Source organism: Haliotis rubra, unplaced genomic scaffold (genome assembly GCF_003918875.1).
Source record: "Haliotis rubra isolate DU_JTF1 unplaced genomic scaffold, ASM391887v1 Scf146, whole genome shotgun sequence".
NCBI lineage: Eukaryota > Metazoa > Mollusca > Gastropoda > Lepetellida > Haliotidae > Haliotis > Haliotis rubra.
The window spans coordinates 1,695,659-1,717,085 of record NW_025765403.1 but is presented as its reverse complement, the minus strand read 5'-3'; the positions used below and the strand labels follow the sequence as shown (position 1 = coordinate 1,717,085).

Here is a 21,427-nt window from a genome sequence, read left to right as displayed (position 1 = left end):
AAACAGTTTGAAAAAAAACCCGAACGTTTTCTAGGAACAAATCCCTCGTGTATTCGACGTATTTAATTTCCTTTGTGATTATAACTGGGTCAGTTGAAATACTACATGATTTATTCAATGGGAGGGATACACGTGGTCGGGGCCACTGCTTTGTTGCCAGAAAAGGTGAATGCGATAAAATGGACACAAAGGCAGTTACATGTCGAGGGTACACGATGCACGTCGTGGCAGAGGTCAAGCAGCGGATGATAATGAATCATGAGGCAAGTCATTAAAATAGATATTTTTCAGTTACTCCTGCAAGGACAGATAAATTTGATTTGATTCATTTGATTTATGTTAAGCCCATTTTGGTGTCCCCCGCCGTGATATTGCTGGAATATTTAAAAGCGGCGTAAAACTAAAAGTCAGTCAGTTATGTTTGAAGTATTATTTCTGGTGGTATATGATTTTTTTGTTTTGAGTGAGTGAGTGAGTGTGTGTTTACGCCGCTTTTAGCAATATTCCAACAATATCACGGCGGGGGAGACTAGAAATGAGCCTCACAAATGGCACCCATGTGGAGAATCGAACCTGAACTTTCGCCATGACGAGGGGCGGTGGGGTAGCCCAGTGATTAAAGCGCTCGCTCGTCACGACGAAGACCCGGGTTCGATTGTACCCATGTTGGAAGCCCATTTCTGGTCTCCCATGCCGTGATATTGCTAGAATATTACTAAAACTTGAGTTGGGCTTTACGTCACATCGGCAATATTCCTGCCTTATAGTGACGAGATCAAGTCTATATCATATGTAAAAAAGTCCAAAAGAGTTTTATTTAAAAAAACAACAACATTTATATTCATTACATTAATATTTGCAAACAGAAAATGTATTGCTAAAAGCGGGTAAAACCGTACCCACTCACTTACTCGTCATGACGAGCGAACGCTTTAACCACTAGGCTGCCCAACCGCCCCCTTTTGTGTTCAACATTCAGAAGGATGATCTGATTTTGGTACGTCTCCCCTAAAAACCGGGAATATTCAATAGTTGATCCTAATGCACAGGAGAAGGTATAAATAGGAGAGGGTATGAGGACTTGGTAGGCTTGGGTCAACGCAGCCATTGTTGTCAATGTGAAATCTGCATTATCTGGTACTTAACATTCACGTATGGTTGGCAACATATCCTCACTACACAATGGCTCTTGGGACAGCTAACACCACATATATTGTCTGTCAGTGATATATCACGCATACCCTGTTGTGTGTGATCTCTCGCTTTGTAGTAGCTTTCAAACCACGGTATGTCTCCATGTACCGACCTTTGTGCTATCGAAGTTTCCTTATGCTGAGATAGCAGTTTTGCTTGAACCAGAAAGCATTATCATATGTGAAGTGTGTTTGATGACTTAGAAGACATTTAAAGAAATGGGTCACACAGATTTAATGATATTCGTTATCCTGACTATCAATTCAAAGTGCAGTGGGATTCATGATAGTCAGTGTTAATCACATCCCGTGTTACTGAGTAAGCTGGGTTTAATCAGTTCGAAAGTTAAATCGCGACCTGTCAGCTTAAGTGTTGCGTAACTTACGGGTTCGCTAAATATCATAATCGGGCGAACTTGGAAATCGAACACCACTTACAGCAGAGCTGGGCTGCAACGAGCGCTGATCAGTTTGACACGAGGTAGACTAAGTGCGTATTGCAGTATCCTTTACATGGACTTCAAAGGGATTGAAAACCGAGGCCAACATTCGTGGAGTTGAATTTGAAGAAGGGTGTAACGTGTCCAAGGTGCTTGTAGTTGGACTATTATTGTATGTATGAACTATTTCATCAGGGACAAACTCGTCAAACAAAATATAAGCTATTTTGTATCAATATATATGAATAACTGTTATATCGAGATATATATATATATATATATTCGAACCCGTAAGTGTGTGTGTGTGTGTGTGTGTGTGTGTGCGCGTGCAATACAACGAGGATAATGATAATTAATACTAAACGTTTCGTTGCATTGACAGCGTAACACCACATACCAACGTGACGCCAACGACAAGCGTATTGTACAACTGAATTGTATTGAAGATGTCGACATCCACTTTTCGTTATAAATTGTACGATTTTGAAAACTGAAAGAATACACGAGCAATGTTCAGCTGTCGAGTTTAGTAATAAAAAAGGAATTCTGTACTGCCAAACGATACAAGAACTGATACGTCGATTATGCCGAGCTACATACAACCGTATGTCAAAACGTGGAATTCTATTCTTATAAGGAATTGCATTACGTCGACAATAACCAACATCAGTCACTGGAACATGTGTCTACGACGCACGTCGCATTTATGCTTATGCCATATGAACGCGTTGAAACAATCCTACAAGGTAACAAGACTGTGCCAACTGTTATAACGTTATTATCACAACAAAAGTCGATTTGATTCCGTTCTACTACACAAAGTATTGTTGCCCAAACGGTTGCGTATTAGCCCAGATTGTGGATAGAGGTATCGGGAAGAACATGAAGCGAGTAGCTGAAACCTGACCTGGTGATAAGGTACGACCGTAAGGTCAGCGAGACGTAGTACGTTGATCCTTGACCTGTTGCCCTCGGTATGAGGATTAGTTTGTTTGAACAGCTGCACTGATAGGTTGTGATATGTGATCCACTTACAGCTTTGATATGATCATAAACCAGCGTCTCCTGTATTGACTTGGTATCCAGATGATAGTAGACCGCCTCTGTGGTGTAGTGGTTAAAGCGTCCGCCCGGAGAGCGGAAGGTCGCGGGTTCGATCCCCGACCGCGTCAAACCAAAAGACGTTAAAATATGGTACTTGTTGGTCCCTGCCTGGCGCTCGGCATTAATGGCTACAACAAGGACTGGTCGGCTCAGAGTCAGTATAATGTGTCTGAGTGGGGTATTCATGCTTCACTGCGGCATGGTATCTCAGTGGGCTAGCACTATAAAACCAGCTTAAGTCTGGGCTAGTACAAGCAGCCGCACATACGCATGCACGTCGTCATATGAGCGAAATATTCTCAAGCACTATGTTTAACCCAATTTCACCTCACCTCACCTCCAGATGATAGTAGCGGGTGAATTTCTTGTGTGCGACATTGGGTTTGTTTGTTTGTTGTTTAACGCCACATTCAGCAACATTCCAGCCTTATCACGGCGTAAATAGAGACTGGTCTAGTATAGATAATCCAGTGACCGATATCATGAGCATTAATCTAAGCAACTAGGATACGATGACATGCATCAACCAAGTCAGCGTGGCTGGCCACCTGATCCCGTTAGTCGCCTCTTTGCAACAAGGATTGGTTCTGAAGACCGATTCTTAGGACCCATCTGAAGGCCGATCATTAAACAGAAGGGTTGGGATCTCACTTGTGTTGGAATAGTATATGTACTCTTTTCGTAAATGTAACTTTCTTTGAACACTGTGTCCATGTCAAATGCGATCTCGGTATATGATATGGGTAAATGTGTTATACATTATTTGTTATATTTGTGTTAATCTGGTATGTCAATTGGGGCGGTGGGTTAGCCTAGTAATTAAAGCGTCCGGTCGTCACGCCGAAGACCCGGGTTCGATTCCCCACATGGGTACAACGTGTGGTACCCATTCCCGTCGTCCCCCGCCGCGATATTGGTGGAATATTGCTAAAAGAGGCGCAACGCGTACTCGCTCACTTACTCACTCAGTTACAACTACAATGGTCGTGTGGGTATACATTATGTGCATTTACATGTTGTTGTATGTTCACGTTCCAAAGTTACATGCAGGTCTTGTTGGCCTTACGCAGAGATGTACATGCCAATTGATGCCGATATCTCATTTAAATACTGTATATCTTTAATATCAAAATAACAGTTTGTCAAAGAAAGAAGACTGATGACATCTTTTTTCCGAACGCACACAAATAAGTTACACTCTCATTCTTGGCGACAACATGGTTTACATAAAACAGTCTCACTCTTTCGTCTGCAGCTAATATTCAGGCAAGTGGAAGTTCTGGATGGAGTGATAGCTATTCGTATTCTCTATTACCGTTTGGGAGTTACTTCAGTTAGGTACAACTACAAACTAGCTAAAATCTGGTTATTTTACAAACTTCGTTGGACGAATAATTCGTTCGACGATTTTTTTCTCAATATCTCTTCACCATATCACCCATTTAATGAAGACACGAAGCGCTCCTTTTATGAAATTATTTATACGAGTCAGTGTAACATACTGCGATGACACTATGCATTATACGTTGTTCACTGGTCAAGATGGGGACATGGGTTCATGTACCCTCTATGTTTGTTTATGTTCCCTGAGCCGAGGGACCAGTGAACAACGTATTTATCGTACCGAACATCTCAATGTTAATTTTGAACTGTTTGATGCACTGTAAGGCAATTGAACTGTTTGGCGATTAGCAAGTACTAGATTTTCAGATGATACAGAATCCAGCAGACGACAAGAAAAGCAAATTTAGAGTTATCTCCCTTCCATCTATTTGCATTCGCAAAGCATCGGTAAAGAATTACCAACACGAAGTACCAAATGGATTCCCACAGCTCGGCATTCCCAGGGGTAACATAGAAAATGTTATTCGCTTGTTAAATATATTAGAAGAGCGTTCAGCCAATCAGAAAACGACATTTGTGTGTGAGGTAAGAGAAATGCCTTTGAAGTTTTACTTGAAAATCAGCGTGTTTTAACAAGTCGAGACTATGAGTATAATTATCTTGAACTTTCATGATATGTATTACCATTTTAATTAAACGTAATTCCATTCCGGAAGGGTCTGAGACAGAACATAAGCAATGCCACATACCGTCGTGCAGTTTGCCGTTCCAAGATAGCATTCCATGGTAACTATACATCCTTAAGAGTTTCACAATTAAAAATATTATTTTGTACAGCAGCTATCGTTTCTAATGAAGCTAAGTCTAATTTCAAAATGGGCATTTAAAAAGTGTCCTTTGTAATACAATATCATCGCACACTAATTTGCATAAAGCCAAGGTCTGTTCCAAATAAGTCGAATTGGACTTGGGAAAAAACACATTGCTCATTTCTGCACTAATCTCTCCTCAGTAAAGTCCTTTTTTGCGTTTCCTATCTCCATACCACCCAGACTGTAGTTAGGCCGAACTTAGTTTAGCATATATTTCACACTTTCACATATTAACTACATAAATTATGGATATAAATGTGAAAAAACAGGGTTTTTTCTATTTCCGAGAGTACTTTAGTGCCGTCGGTGCCGTTAACGTCTCCGTTACAAAACGATTTCTCAGATGAATCGCCCGGATGTGGCGATCATCACGGGGCGTTGTCACACGTAGTTGTCACACCAGCCCCAGGCCTGACTGACGTAGTGCCTGTTTGTCTGTCGTTGCATCAGTCTGATGACGTTGCTCGGGTGCAGCCGAAGGTTCTGGCAATGACGGCGTGGCTAGCTCCTTGTTGGGTCATTCCGACAGCTCTCTTTCGTTCCATTTGCCTCAAACGTGGCATATTTTTGGTGTTCTCTTCACTACTGTGTTGCTCACGTGTCGCGTAGGCTGTATCCACGTGCATTTCGTGTTACATCAGAAAACGTCCTTTTAGATTTTTGTGACATTTAGGCGATTCGTTAACTTGTTTCGCCGTTTGTTCCCGGAAAGGATGGGTTTGTACGTGTGCGGCCATGGCTTTATCACTTCATTTTTACTTTAGTGATTTCTATGTAATATTTTGCGGTGTATTGTTTCTTTTGAGCACCAGTTTATTTGCATACTTCATTCCCTTTTGAAAGAGAACTTTTCTCAAAAGTAGTGCTACCTCAACGAAAATTCGAGCCATTTCATGGAATAGTTTTGCCGCAATGTAGTTGGTGAGTAGGTAGATATTATGTGTATGATTTGTATGATTTTAACAGGTACTTGTTACATGAAACGTAGGCTGTTCACGACACCCAAACCATTATGTGCCGAGTCATCCACTGTATTAAAGGTTATCTGACGTCGTACCAACAATAGCCTGGTCAAACTGTTGTCTCTCTCTTAGATAAGAAATTAACAGTTGTTAGTTGAAATTTAATAGTAACGAATGCTTGCCACAAAAGGCGACTATGTTTGTCGTAAGAGGCGACTAACGGGATCGGGTGGTCAAGCTCGCTGACTTGGTTGACACATGTCATCGTATCCCAGTTGCGCAGTACGATGCTCATGCTGTTGATCACTGGATTGTCTGGTCCAGACTCGATTATTTACAGACCGCCGCCATATAGCTAAAATATTGCTGAGTGCGGCGTAAAACTAAACTCACTTACTCACTATTAGTAACGATTGTGTCCTTAACAAAATATCCAACTATGACTATAACGTGTTTTCAGAAATTACTGATAACATCTTTTAAAATTAATATCGAAATCGGTCGTATTTGTGACCGAGAAACCAATGCATTCATCCATCATCTGAGACGAAGAGTAGCGGTTAATACAATGTTTCAATAACAACTGATGATCCATTTCTGTTTAACTGAAAATCTTAATTGTACTCTGGACTGCCATTAGTGTGGTTGTCAATAACTAAATATCTTCGACTGCAATGCTTTGTTTCAGTGTTAACCTTCACGATCCCGAACAGTGAGTGAGTTAATATTTAACGTCACATCGGCAGTGTGACAGCCATATCGCGACGAGAACAAATTTGACGTTGATAAAGAATATGTGTATGTTATAAAAGCTGACGTCAAAGAGAGTAAAACAACTAGACTATCACAGTTAGAATTAAAACTAGCATGTAAAGTTAAAACTAATGGCGCTATTTGGACAATACATAATCTCACCAACATCTGAAGGTAGATCACCATACTAGTGTCCATGGGGACTTACACTACTTTAACTACCCGCATGGACCCTAGTTTGAATCCATCCCTTCAGCCATTGGCGACTATGCTTGGCTTTAGCCACACATTAAAATGACAATAATACTACTATTTGAAAATGTGGTAGATCAAGATTTGCTTCGAATGTTTTGAGACTCATGTATCCTCTCAGGTGGACCGATCCAGAACAGCTGACAGCAAGATGGAATCTACGACATACCCTCCCATCCTCGCAAGCCCTGTCTGTCATGAGCCTCAAAGATCCACGGGAATGCCTTTCTGCTTTATAATTGTACAATCTGGTTAGTATTGACGCACATGAAAACGTATCGCATCTCATCTCAGCAGTAGACGAAAATGATTGCCATTTGACGTTCATAAAAATCATAATTTGACGAGAATATGTTTTCCATGATAATTTATTCTTGGCACACAACATCTATACCGCATCATCAGATTCAGTGTATCATACGCTACTGAACACAAACTTGCCTTGATGTGTGGTTATGGAGCACGGAGAGGGGACTGCAAAACATCCTTGCCTATCACACATTCGTGTCGGAGAGGATAGTGGGAGTTTATAATTTGTTAAAATTGGTTTCGTAAAATACACTAGTTTCTAGACTTTGCAAAGAATCTTTTACACTAATGTTTCCGCCCAACATAGGCTGGTAAATACAAATTCCACATCTATTACTTGTTACACGGAATCGTTTCTATAACCCACTCTTATACTGTTCTGCTTTCGACCATCTGCATCCGGCTGATGATGATCAGTTGATTCGTGATAATATAGTGGACATATAAGCAGATACACAGACTGGTTCTTGCATTCAGTTGATAGGAATCGGATGCTGATGCTGAAGTCCTGTGTTCACATTAGTTAGTTTTGCCGCACTACAGCCGTATCCAGTGATCAACAGCATGAACATCGATCAATTGGGATGCGATGACAAGCATTTGAGCATGGCCACCCAATCCCGTTAGTCGCCTCTTACGAAAAGCATTGGTTGATGAAGACCAGTTCTAATCCAGATCATCACGGATCTATCCTGTTTGGAAACATCCATAGATTGCAGCTAGTTAAGCCGGAAACCTCGTGGTCGTTATCAGTTTTGGTTCACCCCCCAAAAGGTGCTCAAGCTAGCAGGCTTTAAGAGGTTATTTATTCATATTTCTCCTGTGATATTTCTAAACGTGACATTCTTTCAGTGCATAGTTGTGACCAATTCTTTTGGATATAGATTATCCGTAAATTCTCAAGGCTACTTGGCTGGTTTTCGAATTCAGTTTAGAACGTCTGATTATTTATTTTTAACTATTTGTGATGCCAAAATTAGTTTGTCAAAGGAAACATTGGACAAGAATTAGGCAGTTGATGCAGTTTGAGTCCTTAGAGCTTTTCTCTTCTCATCAAGCCGGACAACTAGGGGAGAGAGCAGGAGAAAAATAGCACCTAAGTATATACATGATCCCATGTAGTTGAAGCAGGCATCGAACGAACCAGTCGCATCTCGTAAAATACCTGCAGCAAAATAGATATCTCTGATCAGACACAAAGTTCTTTTACCTAGAATTTTATAAGAATAATGGCAGGAGAAGGAGGGAGTGAACGCGTGGAATGGGGTTTAACGTCGCACTTACGACGGCGTGCATGCGTGTGTACATATATGGCTGCTTGTACTAGCCAAGACTTAAGCTGGTTTTATATTGCGAGCTCACTGAGATACCATGCCGCAGTTAAGCATGAATACCTAATTCAGACACATTATACTGACTCCGAGCTGTCCTGTCCTTGTACTCATCAATGCCGATCAACAAGTACCATATTTTAACGTCTTTTGGTATGACGCAGCCGGGGATCGATAACCGCGACATTCCGCTCTCCGGGCGGGTGCTTTAACCATTACACCACAGAGGCGGTTGCGGATGGGACAGAACAACAGAGATGCAGGCTGATGGAGCTGGAGAAAGAGCAATGGAAGAAGGTCAGTTGAGGAGGAGTAGACTTAAGGGGAAATATAATGTTTAAAATAATATAACATTTTATGTAGTGTTAAAATGAAAACGAGTGTAATAAAATACATGTTGGATACATATGCTCGGAAAGTTATGGACGTCAACTTAGCTGGGAATAATTCTGACTTCTTCATGAGAACTTTGAATGACATTTACAAGTGATACCCGATGTGATGAGGTCCGAAATGTCGTGTTCCTCTTATTACAGAAGGTGACATTCCCCCACCAACCCAAAACCTCCACCCCCACACAATGCCATCCTCCACTTCATGATTACTATATTGTTTATCTATTGAGAAATAAATTTCTGATGACAATGTTATAATCTTACCTAAAATCGGGTGTGTGATGAATCCAGATATACCATGGAACAGGGACATAAATCCAAGAGTCTTCCCCATATCTTCCAAACCCATAAACTCCACGACAACGACAGGTATCAAACAAAGATAAAAACTTCCAAATAGTCCCACGATCACCACGAATACCAGCTGATGTAGAAACGTGTTGTAGAACCAAGTGAAGTGATTTACCGTTCCAGTGATGAACAATCCAATCGCCATCAGGTTATAAACCTTCACGTATTTCCGATCAACCACGGCGCCTAGACACAATCTACTCACGAAATCTACCGCGTTGAAAATCGTAAGCAGTGTTGCAGTATCTGTTTTGGATATCCCCTTTTCCATTGTCAGAGAAGGCAAATATTCCCCTATTAATATGACAATTATCGCACATGGTGCAAAACACATAGTCAGTTGAAACAATGGTTTCGAAAACAGCGTGAAGTCAATATTGACTCGCTTAGGTATAGGGATACAACAGTTACTACATTTCTTTGCTGCTGGTTCCTTTTCTGTTTCATCTTCAAGTGACGCAATCTTCTTGGTTGTTTGAAAGGATTCCAGGGGTCTTAGAAGCAGGGCCCCAATCCACATATTCATGCTGAGCCCAGTGAGAATAAGCATGGCTCCTCTAATGGAGTATTCATCCACGAGGAATCGAATAAGGCGAGGAAAGATAATCCCCCCAAGGCTGACTCCAGATACTGACATCGTTGTTGCCAAGCCACGTCTTTTCTTGAAGTAGTGTCCCAGGATCACAAAGCATGGAGGTTGTACCATTGCACTGCTCGCACCTTCAACATAAAGGATATATGCAGACTTTGTACAACCCTCAGAGAAGTTTAAGGTAGGAATATGGATGACATTTCCATATTAAGTAAAGTCCGATGCATTTTTTAATAGCAATCAATCATTCAATCAAGTGTATTTCGTAACAAGGCCTTAGGCCAACGTACAATACAAATAAACGTGTAATTATAGGAAAGTGGCAATTGACAATCAGATTCATATGTATAAAGAACGCAATGACAATGCTTCCTTAATGTAAGAAGAAAAATTTGTTAGTGTTCAAAACTTGGTACAGGATAATGTGTTCAGAAAATATTGCTGATCTATGTAATTTGGTAATGCTTTAAAATACTTACAGCGAAAATTATGATAACCTTTCATTCAAATAGGAAATGAAATTCATTTTCTACAAAATTATCATTACAAATATTACAGTCTTTGGTGCCTCGGAACTCCATCAAATCTACCGGTATTTTTATATATTGGAAGTGCACCGATTCGTAACATTATTATTCGACGCCTCGCATCTTTATATTTCAATAAAGTTAAATATGGGTCAAATCAAAATATAGTTTTGATACTGGAATAGACACCAAGCGATGAACATTTGTGCATTTCTGAAAATATGAATTGCTTTTGACAATCACCAACTCGTACATGAAAATATTTCAAAAACTGTTCCTCGTTGCCAACTCCTTGAGCTTCCCACACAAAACCAAAACCATAATTGAACAAAGTATTTCGGACAAAATATACCCACGTTTTCCTACCAAATTTGTCTAAAGTGTGCAACATAATATAACACTGCTTTTGATTTCTATCCTTTGGAAAGCGTAAAAGTTTGAACCAATACTTCATAACACGTAATAAACTATCAACATAACTATATTTTCTACCACATTCCGCCAAAACAGCAGCGTTAGAGCATTTATAACTTACGCCCAACACATACTTACAAAATCTAATGTGAAACTGTTCACTAGCATGCCATTTCCGAAAAACATATATTTCCGAAGCGTATAAAATTATCGGCTTTATCTGAACGTCAAAGATTTTGAACAAAATAGTTGGAGAAATAGTTTTTAGTCTCCTACCAAAAACCTTAACTGAGCACAAGGCGCTATTCGCTTTATATACCAGATTTTGAACCGCTTTAGACCATCTAAATCTATTTGAAAACAATAAATCCAAATAATTATAATATGTAGAAACGATTTAACTTATGATCACCAAAGTACATGTACCATGATTCATACCCCTTAATTTACCACCATTTCTAAAGACTAGCACCTTTGTTTTCTCAGAATTTACAGACAAGCCCCATTTTTTACAAAACTGTAGTAATACATTGATCTTCCTCTGAGGACTGATGGCAAAATCTGCAAACAAACATAAATCATCTGTATACAGTAGCAAATACAATTCCATAAACTATGGGTCAATAAATACGCCCCTGTCACCACAAGTAGTTATTTCCGTATACAACTGGTTAACAAACAACGCAAATAGAAGAGGACTTAAAATGCAACCTTGCCGAACCCCACTCAAAGAATCAAAATTTTCCGAAACATTTAAATTGTTTAGCTTAACACTAGCCTTTGTCTTTGAATACATATCTCTAATGATATTGAACATAGAACCATGGACATTTTCAATATGTGCCATATGATCGCTAGATGGATCAGGCAAATATATGACAAGATCATGCATGCATTTATGGGTGTGGTTTTGGGGGTCTTTTTAGTACAAATTTGTGTGGCAGGATATGATCACCATATATATAAAAGATGAGTCCACGTTATACGTCACCTTTGACTACACTTAGTTTTCATTGTACACCCTAAGAGCAGTTGAACGGCGAACGATCATGCGCAGATAAAGGCGTTTTGACAGGAAGGGTTATCTGGACTCATCTTTTTATATTTATTATTTTCCCAGAAATTATTGAGAAAATCTTTGTTTCCTAGTACTGATACTAGAATTGTAAAATAGGTTACAATCTGTAGTAAGGTACCCAGTATGGGAGGCAACTCTTGTAGGCTTAAGAATAAACCCTACTGCATCAAGAGTAATCTCCCCTGGTGTACCAGACAGTGTCCTTCTTTGACATGACAGATTTGACAGCAGAAGAGAGAAAGCTGATTTTGAAAGGGGTGCGACTAATGCAAAAGAAATAGCTGGTAAACATATGACATTCTTCTGTCTACAGTTTTCAGAACTTTGAAAAATAATCAGCCATGAGTTGGGATTGAGCACAGGGAGTCCAAGGAAGCCTAGTACTACGGGATCACCGGCAACTTGGTCAGATTGTGAGTAGGGGAAAATTGAAAAGCGTTGAGAATGATTAATAGAGGAAGCCCTCGGGTATGTAATGAAACCCTTAGACAATAATTTGAAAGACTTAACTGGGTGAAAAAAGCGCGGAATGCCTTCACCAATGATGAAAGATGCACAAAACGAATGACTTTAAACTGATGTAGGCCTCTCGCAAATCAAGATTGAGATAATGTTGTTTTCTTTCCTTATGAAAGCTCTGTCTGTCTTTTTCTTAAATGTGTGAAAACTTGGACAAAAGATACCGTGAAACCTATATACCAACGCCCAAAACATAGCCCGAAATTTCACATGTGGGGTAGGATATCATCACGTGGAGTGACCCCGTTGTGTATTTTCACTGGAAATTTGACGAAGGAACGATATGTTGACATCTTAAATGGTCACCTCCTTCCAACGGCCCGAACACTATATGAAGATAACTGGATTTTCCAGCATGATAACTACCCACAACACACTGCGGGCTACATACAACAGTGGTTAGTCGGACGAAAATGTTCAAGTGTTAGACTGGCACAGCTGCAGCCCAGATCTTGTGTGGGGACTATTTAAGGATAGAATTAACCAAAAAGGACTTAGAAATTTTGAGGATATGAAGAAAGAAGTGGTCGAATATTGGGATACGCTGTCACACGATTTCCTACAAACTGTGATCGGTAGTGTACCTAGCCGCATTCAGTCTTGTATTGCAGGGGAAGGAGGTCTCACTAAGTACTGAAAAGACACTTAGACTGTAAGAGTGGCCTACATTCCTCATAAACACAGATCTATCTATACAGCTATTTGATAGATAATTAAATATCCATGCGGATTTGTGAGTGAGTGAGTGGATTTAGTTTTACGCCGCACCCAGCAATATTCCAGCTATATGGCGGCGGTCTGTATATAATCGAATCTGGACCAGATAATCCAGTGATCAACAGCATGAGTATCGATCTGCGCAATTGGGAGCCGATCCCGTTAGTCGCATCTTACGACAAGCATGGGTTACTGAAGATAAATATTCTAACCCGGATCTTCACGGGTCCCATGCGGATTTGTACATGGACATTGAGCGTATATTTTTCATACGTATGCAGATGGTTTAAACGATTATATGTGAATAATTATGACGGACTATTACATTATCAACGGAGTTTGATAACCAAACTTTTTAATTCCTATCATATGTATCATATCATATCATATCGCATGTACGTACCTATGGGAATATATGTGAAAACATACCCAAAATTCTTAACCAAATATCACAGAAGGTAGAAATGTTACTATTCTGATAATATATTTGAACACTACCCTCTACTTCAGAGTGTAATGTACATTCCCTGAGTAAACCGGTCTTGTGACTGTACGTACCCATCAGAAGACTGTGGGTGCAGATAAGATAGGTGATACTTTTTGCAAATATGGCTGTGACCATTGCAATGACATTCAGCATTACCCCCAACATGACAGTCTTCCTGATACCTATTGCTCCAAGAAGGATGTGCATTGTAAGCACAGCTGAAACAAGCATATTTTACACACATATAAATACATACGGCATGGACACATATTTTTGTAAATGCGTCAGTACAAATATGTACAACTGTAGCTGGAACCAGGATGAGACTAAATCTAACAAGGAGTCAGTACAAATATGTACAACTGTAGCTGGAACCAGGATGAGACTAAACCTAACAAGGAGTCAGTACAAATATGTACAACTGTAGCTGGAACCTGGATGAGACTAAATCTAACAAGGAGTCAAGGAGTCAGTACAAATATGTACAACTGTAGCTGGAACCTGGATGAGACTAAAACTAACAAGGAGTCAGTACAAATATGTACAACTGTAGCTGGAACCTGGATGAGACTTAATCTAACAAGGAGTCAGTACAAATATGTACAACTGTAGCTGGAACCTGGATGAGACTAAATCTAACAAGGAGTCAGTACAAATATGTACAACTGTAGCTGGAACCTGGATGAGACTAAGTCTAACAAGGAGTCAGTACAAATATGTACAACTGTAGCTGGAACCTGGATGAGACTAAAACTAACAAGGAGTCAGTACAAATATGTACAACTGTAGCTGGAACCTGGATGAGACTAAATCTAACAAGGGATGAGTGAGTGAGTTAAAATTTAAAGTCACATCGGCAGTATTTCAGCCATATCGTGACTAAGAAAGTTGTACATGTATAAATGAATAAAAACAAACTTATATAATATACTTACCTGTATACAAAGAACAGTAAACAACTAGAATATCACAGGAATAAATTGATGACTAGTAATTAAATCTAAACTATTTTATCTATACATGTAGATGACCATACAATATAAAAAACGGAGTATAGATTGACAACAACTGAAGGCAGATCACCATACTAGGGAATATGGTGGCTTGCAGTACATGTGCTTCCTGCATGGGCCCTAGCTGGATTTACATCATCCCTTCAGCCGCTGGCGGTTGTAGGAAAATTGCAATTTCGACAAATGAAGCCATACATTAAAAATGCACATATTCTACGAGTAAAATATGTAGAGTCTAAATTTACTTTGCATGGTCTGGGATTTACGTACCTAACAGGAGGTGAGTATGTGGTGAAATCTGGCACACATACACATCAACATTATTTTAACGTATTATGATGAAATCAATAAATGCATCATTTCGTTATTCCAGCCGATAGTAGTTTTAAAGCAGTTCAAGTGGAAGATCATTACAACAGTAAAACATTGCCACAAATCAACCTGAAACGGCTTTCTGGAGGTCTTGTCAGTTGAGTTCCTACGCTGTCCTCGTTAGGTACTAAGTCGGAATGATGTTAAATAACTCTAATGAGTGTTCGGCGTTAATTATCTGTGTTCCAATTGCAACCCTTGATCCGTGTTAGAATTCACCTTCAGTAACCCATGCTTGCCGTAAGAGGAAACTAACGGGATCGGGTGGTCAGGCTCGCTGACACATATCGTTGTATCCCAGTTGCGAATAGCGATGCTATTGCTGTTGATCACAGAATTGTCTGGTTCAGACTCGATATTTCTAACTTCCTCTGACTCTTTACTGTAATATATTCTTTATTCACTGCGTCAGAAAACACTTGGAGCTTCTCTGGATGCATAACTACCTCTCTGCAATCAGACCCGTGAAGATCCGTGTTAGAATTGATCTTCAGTAACCCATGCTTGTCATGAAAGGCGACTTATGGGATCGGGTGGTCATCCTCGCTGACTTGGTTGACACACGTCATTGTATCCCAATGGTGTAGATCGATGTGCGTGCTGTTGACGACTGGTTTGTCTGGTTCAGACTCGATTATTTATAGACCGCCGCCATATAGCGGCTGAGTGCGGCGTTAAACAACAACCAGCCAACCAATTCCATTGCAGATTGTCTGTGCCACCGAAGTTTGTTTCGAAGAAGTTAACCGTGTGGAAGGTATGATGCATGAGACAGAAGTTACAAGCATTGTCTGGTTCTTGGGGATAAAACCAAGGCTTTCGGTCATAACCCGATCGCTTAGCCACCATGCTTACCTTTGTTTTAGTAAAACTTATAAAATGATTATATGATACTTACATGCAATGCTGTATGTGCCTGTTATAACCCAAAATAAGAGAGTGGTTTTTGACGCAGGTGCGTCAAATACTTCAATGTATTCCACGAACACAATAGCGATGCCCTTGCTGTAGCCGGCCATCAGCAACACGATCAGAAAGCAACCTAGTTGAAGGAGATAGGATTTAGCTTATTGGAATTCTTATGTCATTGTCAATGAGTAAATAATCTCTAAAACCCGTATTCATTAGTTTCATACACACACGTAGGTATATATACACCATCTGCTGTTAGGTGTGTGCGTCTGTGTGACTTTGCCTGTGGCAAAAGCGTTAGCTCGTCACGTCGAAGACCCGGGTTCGATTCCCCACATGGGCAAAATGCGTGGTGCCCATTTCTGATATTGCTGGAAAATTGCTAAAAGACGGCGTGACTGTGTCTGTGTGTGACTGTGTGTGTGACTGTGTGTGTGTGTCTGTGTGTGTGTCTGTGTGTGTCTCTCTCTCTCTCTCTGTGTGTGTGTGTGTGTGTGTGTGTGTGTGTGTGTGTGTGTGTGTGTGACGTGTGTGCATGTATCTGATTAATGTTTAGAAAACAGTATAATCATGGGGTCATGGGGGTCAAGATTCCCCATGTTTCAACAATCATCCTTCAAGGTAAAAAGCTCAAATTTACCGAAAAGTACCACCCAGGCCCATCCACGATCAATCGGCAAATTATTGTCTTCTTCATCTTCTTCTCCCTCTTTGATTTCACCGGGCTGTTTATTTAATGTTGCGGTCAATTTCTTAGTTTCAGTCATGTCATCACCATCCTCCTCCTCCTCCTCATCATCATCACCATCATCATCACCGCCATCTTCATCATCACAAGTGTTCTCCATCACCTCTGTTTCCACGTGTTTTCTTCCAGGCTCCGGTTGTATGGCAGCACTGTGGCAAATGATGACAGGCATGGTACTATCACAATTCCTATCCACTGCCTGCATTTCCTTGCTATCCAGTTCGTTACAACTGTCTTCAACTTGTGAAAGACCCAACTGATGATCTCTGCCCTGTCTGTTAGTGAGCCCATAGGCATCGTGTGTGCTGTTTGGCTCCATTATTCGAAACCAATTTTCTTGCGAGGCTTAGACACAACTGAAGCAGAACAGTCATACTGTTAGTACGATTAATGTGGTATGGTACCAACTGGTTCCGAACAGGAACAGATTCTAAACTACAATTGATATACTTCACTTTCACAAAATGAACAACGCGAAATACAATATAAACAGTCAGTCATAAAGTTAGGATGAACAAGGATATTACAGTTATACATTTCATTATTACCCTTAAGATAAATTTGTCGAATTCTGATTGGTCGATGGCAAAAGCACACCAAACCATGTAGGTGGACTTGCTAGGGTGTATCTTGACCTTAGATGGAATATGGCTGCCAAACGGCTGACCGCTTCGAAATTTTAGAGTGAGCGAGTTAAAATGTATCGTCACATCGGCAATATTTCAGCCATATCGTGACGAGAACAATTAATTGTTATACATAGTTATTTATGATAAAATATAAAAACCTGTCAACAAAGGACAGTAAAACAACTACACTATCACATATATGAATTTAAAACTAGTGATTAAACCTAAAACAGTTTAACCATACATGACAATACAATGTTAAAACAGGCTATAGATTACCAACAACTGAAGGTAGATCACCATACTAGGGACCATGGGGACTTATAGCACATTTGCTACCTGCATGGACCCCAGCTGGATTTACACCATCCCTTCAGCTGTTAGCAATTGAGACAAACATAGCCATACATTAAAAATACACATATCCTACGATTAAAAAAGTGGAGAGTTTAAAGTTACTGTGAATATTTTGAGACTTACGTACTCTCTCGGGAGGACAATATTTATACAGTACTTTAACCTCCCTTGAGGATACTGCCACTAACAATCTGAGTTACAAATTTAAACTTCCAATTATAAAAAAATATCTATTTACAAATCACTTTAACAAATTTAATTCTTTTAAAAATGCAATAATTAAATGAGAACTTATATTATTAAAAAGATCCTTCATTGTTCGTGATTTGAAATAGTTATCCCTTGTGATGGAATATTCAACACAGTCAAGCAAGACATGCTTGACCGTGATTCTTTCATCACAAGGGATACAAAACGGAGGATCTTCGCCTCTCAATAAATATTCGTGGGCATATCTAGTATGGCCAATGCGACATCGTCGCATAATGACCTCTTCAAATCTGGACTGACAACCCAAGTAGGTGTAACCGATATAGGGTTTTATTGCATGTAATTTATTGATACCTACTTGGGTGTCCCACTTCTTCTGCATCAGATCACGGATGTAGGTTCTAATGCTAGCTTTGTAATCAGAGTATGGGATAAGAAGTGGTGTCACAGATTTGTTGAGTGCTGCCTTGGCAGCAAGATCGGCCATTGTGTTCCCAGAAATGCCAACGTGGCTGGGTAACCAACAAAAGACGATGTCGCATTGGCTGGGTAACCAACAAAAGACGATGTCGCATTGGCCAGTAGCAAGATCATTATACAATTCAATAATTAAATTAAAAGTGGATGTTTACAAGAATGATTTTTAATAGCCTGAAGGCACGAAAGACAATCAGAGAAGATTATGTATTGTTTATATTCACGATGTTTATTAATATATTTAAGAGCTGTTAATATGGCATTTGCTTCTGCTCGAAAGTTTAGAGCTGACGTATACAATTATGAGTATACAGAATAAACAGAATAATAACATTGTTGCCATAATTTCTTATTTGTTTGTGTCAATAAATGTATCCGAAGTATCCAATAATAAAATGTTTCTGTATTTCACTTGTCGTTTAACAAAACCTCAAAGTCGATAATTTTTATCAAGAAAATCATGGCAAAACGTTTTGTGTCTCATTCTGCCGATGATTGAATGTTGTTGTTTAAACATAAGCAAAATAAAAAATCTTAAGGGTAATAAATTCGTCACACTGTTTTGAAAGGGTGTACGGGATTGTTAGACCCTTTGGCTGCGTCTCAGGAAATACGGAATTTACAAGGGTCTTACAGTCCTGTACACCGTATCAAAACACAGTGTAACTAATAGTGTGTACTCGAAACTAATGACTAGTGTTGAGGTCTGGACGTGTACGGTATATATGTATGTAGGGTATACATAGTAATAGCATTATATATATATACTACATTTAATGATGATATAATAACAAGCCCTTTTATTATGCGCTGTTTTCCATCCGTTGCAGTTGCGCAAAGCGCAGGCATCAAGGGCAGTACTTGGAGAAGAGATGGGTCTTAAGTTTAGACTTAAAAAACAGCTAAAGATGGGGAGGTTTTGATATCAAAAGGAAGATAGTTCCAGAGAAAAGGATCACAGAATGAGAATGGTATTTGGCCGAAGGATTTGAGCTTGATCTTGGGGATGGTAAATAGAAGTTGATCATATGATCTCAGGTTTTTGCTTGAAGTATATTTCTGGAGAAGTTCTTTCAGATATCCTGGTGCAACATCATGGTAACAGCTGTAGGTCAGGGATAACACTTTGAATTCGATTCTAGCTTGTACTGGGAGCCAGTGGAGATTCATCAATAATGGTGTTACATTGGATGTTTTCTTGCAGCGATGATTTAACCGAGCTGAGGCATTTTGTACTCTTCGGATTTGTGTACGAATTCAGATAATTTCACGATTACTTGAATCCTTTAGGTCCCAGCCATAATTTATGGCTGGGGGTGGGGTGTTGGAGGTGGTGGTGGCGATGATGATTTTTATGGAGAAGAATGTACAATGTGAATGACACCCCCCCCCTAATATTTATGTACAAAGTAAGTGCTCCCCCCTGCATGTCATGTACCCCCTCCTTTCCACACTTTTAAAGCATAATTTTAAAATATTTTTATGTACAAAATTGTTGAACCCCCTAGAAACATGTGTACCCCCCTACCTCCCCGAACAAAATGGGTGACCTCCCACCCCACCCCTAAAATGGCACTAATCTTGTTGACACAATCACTGCATGCCTAGGAATAGATCGAGGCCGTCCAATTGATCATGACTCACGTATGAGGACTTAAACCCTACTCAGCATAAATTATATGCTTCATGGGTTGTCTTTTTCTAATATAGATAATAATAAGTTTTTGCAGATATATAAAAGCACATTAATGATTAAGAGGGGAGGTGTGGTTGTCCTGTGGTTAAAGCGTTCGCTCGTCACGCCGAAGGCCCGTGTTCGAATCCCCACGTGGGTTTCAACAATCGTCTATCAAGTTCAAATTTACCGAAAAGTATAACCCAGGCCCATCCACGATCAATCGGCAAAATGCGTGAAGCCCATTCCTGGTGTCCCCTGCTGTAATATCGCTGGAATATTGCTAAAAGCGGCGTAAAATCCAACTCACTCACTCACTTAATTAATAATCATGTAACTACCTAGACATCTTGTGCTTTTGGATCTTGTGTCATGTAAATGGACTATTGTAACATTAGGCTGCTTTTTATCTGGAAGCATATCTTACCTAATCAGACGTAACTGTGTTTTCTTTAAATGTATGTAGGGGAAATAGGTTTCTTTCACCCTAGACTGGTATTTATCTATGAATTATGACTGAAAATAACTAAAATTTAAAATGGATAATTATTACTCCATGATAACCATTTCTTCAAAAGTAACCGATTACACAATACATATGACCATAAGACTGGTTCATCTTCAGCCAAGGTAACGTGCCTGACATCAAGATGCCCAATTAGTAGGTCGCCTACATATGTGTTTGAAAGAGCTGAGGCAAATAAGCAAAGAAACCATGCACATCATCAGCGTGTACGTATGGATTGTTTTGCATGTGATTTCTGACAAAATTTATCTCCAAAGTGAGGGATTACTAGTATGATTTTCAATTTCGAATGTCACTGTCATACCACAAATTGTTTGTGAATGAATGAGTGAGTGCACGAGTTTGGTTTTACGCCGCTTTTAGTTATATTCCAGCAATATCACGGCCCGGGACCCCAGAAATGAGCTTCACACATTGTACCCATGTGGGGAATTGAACCCATGTCTTCAGCGTGCCGAGCGAACGCTTTAACCACTAGGCTATACCACCGCCCTTGTGAAGGAGTTCTGGGATAGCAAAGGTTTGAGCATTTTATTTTAAGAAAGTTGCATAACGATATCGTGATTTTTGGTTGCGAGATTGAAATGTTTCCTCCGGGTTAAGAGGACAAATACAAGAAACTCTTATGCTTTCGAGACATGCTTCTGATATAGTTCAAACGGGAAAAAGACAGAAATGGGAACATTCCTCATACATCTGGAATATTGCTAACTTCAGCTCAAAACAAGAATCAAATAAACCGAGGGAATATTTAAACTTGACGTCGAAATGTTATATATTCTATATCGCATTCCTTGACAGTGAAACCTACCGGATTCCAGTTAACAGTTCAACGAACTCTTTCCCTCGCACCTTCATAACATATCCA

At 39.7% G+C, this 21,427-nt stretch overlaps 1 protein-coding gene across 1 annotated transcript; it reads right to left on the bottom strand.

The window, feature by feature from the left end:
* Positions 1-8,236: 8,236 nt before the first annotated feature.
* On the bottom strand, positions 8,237-17,004 carry LOC124269616 (monocarboxylate transporter 13-like). Its single transcript, XM_046704645.1, has 5 exons — positions 16,755-17,004; positions 15,924-16,067; positions 13,712-13,858; positions 9,718-10,026; positions 8,237-8,295 (listed from the first exon to the last, which is right to left on the bottom strand). The coding sequence occupies exons 1-5, from the start codon at positions 17,002-17,004 to the stop codon at positions 8,237-8,239; spliced, it is 909 nt and encodes a 302-aa protein (XP_046560601.1).
* Positions 17,005-21,427: the final 4,423 nt, after the last annotated feature.

Bases quoted from the DNA above. Each gene is read 5' to 3' on its own strand.
- LOC124269616 (XM_046704645.1), bottom strand. From the start codon at position 17,004: ATGGAGCCAAACAGCACACACGATGCCTATGGGCTCACTAACAGACAG. The intron at 13,859-15,923 runs GTAAGTATCATA...TGCTTGTTTCAG, and splicing joins AGGCACATACAGCATTGCAT to CTGTGCTTACAATGCACATC. The intron at 8,296-9,717 runs GTAACTGTTGTA...TCTCTCCCCTAG, and splicing joins ACCAGCAGCAAAGAAATGTA to TTGTCCGGCTTGATGAGAAG.